The sequence below is a fragment of the Peromyscus maniculatus genome, chromosome 1, assembly GCF_049852395.1.
Source record: "Peromyscus maniculatus bairdii isolate BWxNUB_F1_BW_parent chromosome 1, HU_Pman_BW_mat_3.1, whole genome shotgun sequence".
NCBI lineage: Eukaryota > Metazoa > Chordata > Mammalia > Rodentia > Cricetidae > Peromyscus > Peromyscus maniculatus.
Genome location: NC_134852.1, coordinates 156080292 through 156087354, shown reverse-complemented (window position 1 = coordinate 156087354; position 7063 = coordinate 156080292). Strand labels below are relative to the sequence as shown.

Here is a 7063-nt window from a genome sequence, read left to right as displayed (position 1 = left end):
CAGGCCACAACTACTTTGGAGCAGGAAGGAGTGAAACCATCTGGCCCCTGAACACGGGTCACATGATACTCCTAAGATGATCATCCTGTGCCTACCACCCAGTTGAATTCGGTGTGAGGCCCATGTCCCTTCAAAGACCCTCTGTGGTAGCTTCCTCCCATTGCTCCTGGGTCCCTCACTCAGTCCTCAGCCTCCAGGCCCTCTATGATACCTCCATTGCCCACCTCTACCCCACTCTCTGGCAACCTTTGGTGTCAACACCCACAAATGCCACAGGTCCCCAGGGCACCCAGCCTTCAAGGCAGGAGATAAAACTGGTTTTCCTTCTCAGGCCCAGGCTCCAAATGTCAAACAACACACAGCCTGTTTCTCCCGAGTACCTGGAACAACTGTTTCTTAACGCGCTTGCCCCTGGCCTTGGCTCCTGCAGCAGTTTGGAGAGCAGCTCTGTGGAAGACGGTCTTTTGTGAAATGTCGGGACTTTTGACCTCACAGAGCAAAATCTCCTCCCCACTCTCTTGGTCCACCTGCTCCTTACTGTGCTCAAGCAGGGCACAGGGCAGTTTCTCTTTCCCTGTGAGTCAGAGACTCTTACCTGATCCCTTTGCTCTCTTAGAGCTGGCCTTAAAGACAGACTCACTGGGTAGTGGGCAGAGGGACTGCTCAGTGGTATGAGGATCTGTGGCCTTCACCTAACATCCTAGAACTGAGGAGGTGGAGCCTTCACCTCTACCATGTGCCCTTGGGTGGCCCTCCCTGCCCACACACACCTGATGCCATGTGCTGAATTCAGCTGCCCTTGTGACCCACCGTCTAGCGGCCCCCGAGACTGGACATCATGAAGCAACACTGGGTGGCACTGCTGGCATCCGTGGGGGCGGACCTCATGAGGAAGAGCTCCTCAGAGCACTACAAAGCCCAGACCCAGGAGGGGTCTGCAAGGCCACACACCTGTCTGAAGCAGTGAGGGCGGCCAGCTTGGCTTCCCCGGGCTGAGGCTCTGAGGCGTCATCCAGGATGTGCTGCATCTGTTGCTCCAGCTCTCGGGGCCTCAGCAGCCTCCCGTCATGGTAGAGCCAGACCTTGAAGTAGCGCCCCCTGTGGTACACCACAACGTGCCGGCTGTCCTTGATGTGCTGGATGGTGTCTGAGGCAGTGAGGACACAAAGGGAGAGGAGGAGTTAGAAGGCCTTGGTGGGAGCCGCAGATCCGAGTGTTCGTTTGGCTGGACTCAAACTCCCTATATAGAAAACCAAGAGGCCTTGGATGATCCTCCGGCCTCTACCTCCTGATGTCCTCTGTAGTGTGCATCTTTGAAGGGCTTTTCAAATTTTTAAAAATTACACTCATTCACTTAACTTGTGTGGGTCCTCAAGCATGTGAGGACAGGCATGCCACAGTACACATGCACAGGGCAGAGGACAACTTGTGGGAGTCAGTTCTCTCCTTCTACCACAAGGGTTCCTGGGATCAAACACAAGTACCAGGCTTGGGGACAGGCACAGTGATGTGCTGAGCCGTCTTGCCAGCCCTGAAGGGTATCCTTGACTCCAGTGCCCTTCTCGAGCTCTGTGTCCTGGCTGACAGAAGGTAAGCACTCTGCTCCCTCATGTGCTTCTGCATCCCATGATGCTTTGCCTTCCCACAGCCCAGAAACAATGGACCTGGCACCATGAGGCCGACTAATCATTCCTCTCCTAAGTGGTTTTGCTCCGGTATTTTGTCACAGTGCTAAAAAGTGACCGATACTGTACACTTGAACCCTGCAGGTCTGCATGGTACCAGCTGGTATCCATTCCCCCTCCCTATCTTTTCCAAGGATGTCTTAGGTTGGAAGGCAGATTATATGACCACGTTGCCTGGGCCAGGAGGCCAACAGCAAGAAGCTGGGCCATGATCCAGCTCCTTGAGCATCGGTATTTTATGGCAAACCCTGCATGTGGGTCAAAGTAAGATGTCCAAGAGAATATTTCAGCAGGTCTAGGGAAAATGTCCAGTGAACAAAACTCTGAGCTGAAGAAATATTAAAATCTGGAACTGCCCCATTGTCTAGACCTAGTAAAGACAACAGGAATCCAGGACGGAGTTGGGGTTCAGTTGGTAGTATACTTGTCCAGTGTGTGTGAAGCCCAGGGTTCCATTCCACCAAATACTCCCAACAGTGACACATGCCTGTAATCCCAGTGGGAGGCAAGAGGATCAGAAACTCAAGGTCATCCTCAACTAAATACTGTTTTAGGCCATCCTGGAACACACGAGATCCTGTTCCCAAACCATTATCAATGACAGAAAACAAAAGGATTCCAAGAGGAGGAACATTCAGAAATGGAAGCTCTGGGGAAAGACCCTGCCGATCATCCTGCCCTCAATGTCCCCCAGTGTTTCCTGGTTCTGAGCAGCAGAATGCCAAAGCTGGGTCCCAGGGGAGCCCCAGTGAGCACCACCCACCTGTCTCCTCCCCGGGTATGCGGGAGGTGTTAAAGAGTCTCTCCCACTGGGCCGAGCAGAGCGGAATTGTGGATCCCAGAAGACGAATCTGTAATAAAAGTGTGTTTTAAACCAACAGGCAAAAATCCCCCAGGAAAACTTGAAACGGAGTTGATTAAAATGCTATTTCCTGTGCATACTGCCCAGTCTGACTTCACCATCTCCCGCTGTCCCCTGGGGTGGTACCTGAGGGACTTGCTGGGCTGTGCCAGGGCACTGAAGTTCCCTCCAGAGAAACACTTCAGCCACCCGAGGTTATGAAAGAAATGGTTCTCCTGAGTAGTTCACCAGCTTGTCACACACATGCGCAGGAGCTGGTTCTCTCTTCCCCCAGGGATTGAACACATGTGCTCAGCCCTCACTGGGTCTCTCACTGAGCCTGGGGCTCCCCGGTTAGGTCCATTATCGAGACCCAGCTATTTGCCTATCTCTGGTCCCCAGTGCTGGGGTTCCCACCATGCACCAATGCGTCTGCCTCGGGGACACTGTGCCAGCTCCTCATGCTCTTCTCAAAGCCAGCCCCTTATTGTCACCTGAGCCCAGCTCTCCAGCCTCCCAAAAGAATGTTTTAAAGGGAAGTTTCCTTACGGGTTTGAGTTCCTCACGGTCCAGCTTGCGACGATACAGCAGCATGGCGTGGATAGTGTTGCCGGCTCTGGCCGCCTGAATGTGGGTGGGGGTGATGTACAGCATCTCCTGTGAGGGAGGTGACAGCAGAGAGTGAGTGTTCATGGGGACGGCATGGTGATTTGCACACATGGTGGAGGCCCTCCCTCCATGACACCAAGGTGTTCCTACAGCTGTGCTCAGTTACAACCACTTTTTATGTTTGTTTTGGGTTCTGGTGTTTTGAGACCAGGTTATATGATGCTCCCGGGTTCCTGAGAGCTAGGATCAAAGGCATGTGTCACTATGCCGACTTTACAACTTAACAAATTGTTGTATGAGTTCCCCGTATTTAGACAGCTTTGTTATTGCTTTACGTCCATTTGTGGGTTTTGGCAGATTGGATTTGTTTTTTCTTTATGTGTCTATGTGTGTCTGTGTCTGTATGTGGTTAAGTGTACATGTGTGTGCAGGTGCCCAGCGAGACCAGAAGAGGGTACCAGATCCCCTGCAACTGGAGTAACAGATGGTTCTGAACCACCTGACATGAATGCTGGGAACGAACTTGGGTCCTTTGGAAGAGCAGCGAGTGCTCTTAAACTGCCACCTCTTCAGCCCCAAGGAGGGCCTTGAACTCCATGTGTAGCCAAGGATGACCCTGAACTCCTGATCCCCCTGTCTCCAACTCCCCAGTGCTGGCCTGACAGGCATGAGCCACCACAAGAGGCTCTAAATTTGTTATTTGATCTATTCTAACCCCAGCCTCCATCTGTTCCTGGGCTATAAATGCCAGCAGGATTTTGCTGGGCATGGTGGTGTACACCTTTTCTACCACAGGTTCAAGGCCAGCCTGGGCTTACTAAGCAAGTGCTGTTTGCCATGAAGGTGCACTTTGCAATACAAAGGTTTCTGTACTGTTGGGTGGAGGGCAGGGACCCCACAGGCACAGGGGATCTAACACACAGGCCCCAGGTCGGAGCTTCACAGCAACATGAAGTTGTGGACAATAGAAGCAGGAGCAAGAGGAGAGGAATCCACCCCAAGCTTCCCCAGGCGGCCAGCAGGGCTGTCCAGCACAAAGCACACACCTTGGCTGCAGGAGTCATGGAAGACCAACTCACCATGGCATAGTAGTTGCTGTTGACCATGAGCGGCCCTCGGCCTCGCAGGTAGATATATTCCTCCCACCAGTCACTCACCTACGGTGCAAACACAAACAAGACAGAGTCCTGAGCAGCAGCCACACAGCTGCCCTCCCAGGATCAGGCTGCTCTATATGTACACAGAACTTTCTGGAAGAGTCCTGCTCCAAAACAAAGCTGTCTTAAGCAGACAGGACACAAGAAGAAACACATTGGTCTTAAGGGGAGACCTGGCTAGACAGTAGAATATCATTTAGCATTCACTTTAAAAAGTATCAGGGCTGGGGATGGAGCTCAGCTGCTAGAATGCTTCATCCCTAGCATGGCACAGAACTGGGCACAAAACCGTACAGTGGTACACACACAGGCAGGGGGATCAGGAGCTCCAGGTTAGAGCAAATTCAAGACTGCTGTGTAGCAAGTTTGAGGCTAGCCTGGGAGCCCCATGAGACCGTGTCTCCAAACAAGAGTAACTGCCAAAGTGCCCTGGCTGAGAGTGGGGTACAATGTTACATGCTTGCCCGATATTTACCAGGCCTTGGGTCCCATCCCCAGCACTGCAGAAAAAACAAAACAAAACAAAACAAAAAACACAAAAAACCCCACAGATGAGCCCACACCTCCCCAATGATCAATCTTCCTCTTCCTGATGCCTGGGTCTGTCCCAGAGCTACAGCAATAAGCCAGAGGTCAGCATGGGTTGTCTTTACTCTCCAGAGTGACCGTCACAATGCCACCCTGAGCTGCCCATTCACAACCCGTGCTGATTTGAGCACTGTGTTGAGGTACACTGGGAAAGGGTATGCATGAGAGTCTAGGTACACAGAAGTCCAGCAGGCCTATGATGAAAACCAGAACCAGTTCTCAGTGATGAGTATGGCTGCCCTCAGCTACAGTTAGAACTCCGTGAGTCCTTCCACACCAAAATATCTCATTGAGAAAAGATCTATGAGGAAAGATTCAGGTGCAGAAATACTTACATAATTTGTGGCCCACCAGGATTTTAGCTTCAAATACCACTGCAATTTGGGTCCCAGATTGACAGCAAAATCCTGGGCCAGCGCAGTCATGCGTTGGAAGTCTCCTTCCTTCATCAACGGCCTCACAGATTCCAAGTACTGCAGCGAGAAAACATGGGCTGAGTTAGATAACCACCCCTGAGCCATGGACCACTTCACACACCTCAGAAAGTTAGACCATGTAGAAAAGATTGGGGAAGCTTCCCTAGGCTGGCCTGCCCTCTCTACAGACAAGACAACCCCCTGCAGGGCAGGTGAGCGACAATCAAGGTCACTGCTTCCTCATGGAGGAGGTATCAAGACATCTCTCAACCACTATTTGGCCGTTACTTCAATGATGACCTGAGATGGTGTCCTAAGATGGGTGGGACAGCCCTGACAGCCCAGTGAGGGTAAGGCAGGTGCCCAGACAGAGCAGGACAGGACCATGGTTCCAGGGTCTAGACCCTTGGTTCAGACAGACTGACAGGCACACACCTTGAACACATTTGGAGGTAAGACACACAGGAATATCTCACACACCATCTTTTCTTTTTTCTTTTTTTGAGACAGTGTCTCATGTAGCCTAATTTGGACTCAAACTCACCATGTAGCTGAGGCTGGCCTTGAACTCCTGATCCTTCTCCTCCTTCTATCTCCCAAGTGCTAGGATGACAAGCATGTGCCCCCATGCCTGGCTAAGCACGACTTTTTCTAAGAACCCCAGAGGCTCCCCCAAAGAACCTGTACCCCGAGTGAGTTCCAGGAAGCAGAACTGCCATCAGATCTGATGATTCAGGAAACAAAACCAGGTTTGGAGCTGAGTGTGACGTACAATACCTATAATCCCAGCACTTAGGAGGTAGAGGTAGGGGGAATCTCTGAGAGTTCAAGGCCAGATTGGTCTACATGGAAAGTTCCCGGCCAACCAAAGCTACATAGTGAGACCCTGTCTCAAAAGAAAAAAACAGGCCGGGCGGTGGTGGCGCACGCCTTTAATCCCAACACTCGGGAGGCAGAGGCAGGCAGATCTCTGTGAGTTCGAGGCCAGCCTGGGCTACCAAGTGAGTTCCAGGAAAGGCGCAAAGCTACACAGACACAGAGAAACCCTGTCTCGAAAAACCAAAAAAAAAAAAAAAAGAAAAAAAAAAAAAAAAAAGAAAAGAAAAGAAAAAATAAAAAACAACTCCAGCTTGGGGACAGCAGTGTTCTCTAGGACCCGTTTTGCACAATGAGAGGCGGGGCCGTTCCTCTGCAGGGCCAGCCGCTGCAGTCTGAGGCTCACTCCAAGCGCAACACTGACAGAAAGGTTGCACTCTCCCGGGCTCTGTTGGCAGACCACCTGCCGAGCACACACGGAGTCCTGGATTTGGGCCCCAGCACTGCGTAAAACTGAGTATAGTAGGATCAGCCTGCAACCCCAGCACTCAGGAGGTAGAGGCAGAAGAATCACAAGTTCAGGGTCATCCTCAGCTACACAGGAAAGTCTAGGGAGTTCAGGACCAGTCTGGGCAATGTGAGATCCTGTCTCAAAAGGGGGACAGGGGCCCTGGACACTCTGGCGTGCGCACCACACCACAGCAGCCAGGTGGCTGGGATGCGAAGTCTCATTCTTCCCATTCTGGGAGAACAGAGATGGAAAGAAACCTGCCAAGGTCAACAGGGACTGAATCACTAAGGTAGGATCCAAACCCGGAAGCCAAGATGCTTTCGATTTACAGTTCTGAAAATCGGGCAGGAGGCACAAAAACATGGGTGTCCTCTCGAATTGCAGGCTGGAGCACACCAAGGTATGGCTGTTTTACAGCAGGTCAGGCTCAACACAGAACC

At 51.7% G+C, this 7063-nt stretch overlaps 1 protein-coding gene across 4 annotated transcripts in view; it reads right to left on the bottom strand.

Moving 5' to 3' along the window:
• The window catches only part of Cpt1a (carnitine palmitoyltransferase 1A), a 63082-nt gene that overhangs the window by 17265 nt on the left and 38754 nt on the right, over positions 1-7063 (bottom strand). For all 4 annotated transcript variants that reach the window (XM_006980493.4, XM_076556335.1, XM_076556338.1 and 1 more), the window contains 5 exons: positions 5216-5353; positions 4215-4292; positions 3076-3183; positions 2449-2536; positions 952-1147 (listed from right to left, as the gene is read on the bottom strand). In XM_006980493.4, coding sequence (XP_006980555.1) covers positions 952-1147; positions 2449-2536; positions 3076-3183; positions 4215-4292; positions 5216-5353 — 608 coding nt within the window. The remainder of the gene's footprint in view (positions 1-951; positions 1148-2448; positions 2537-3075; positions 3184-4214; positions 4293-5215; positions 5354-7063) is intronic.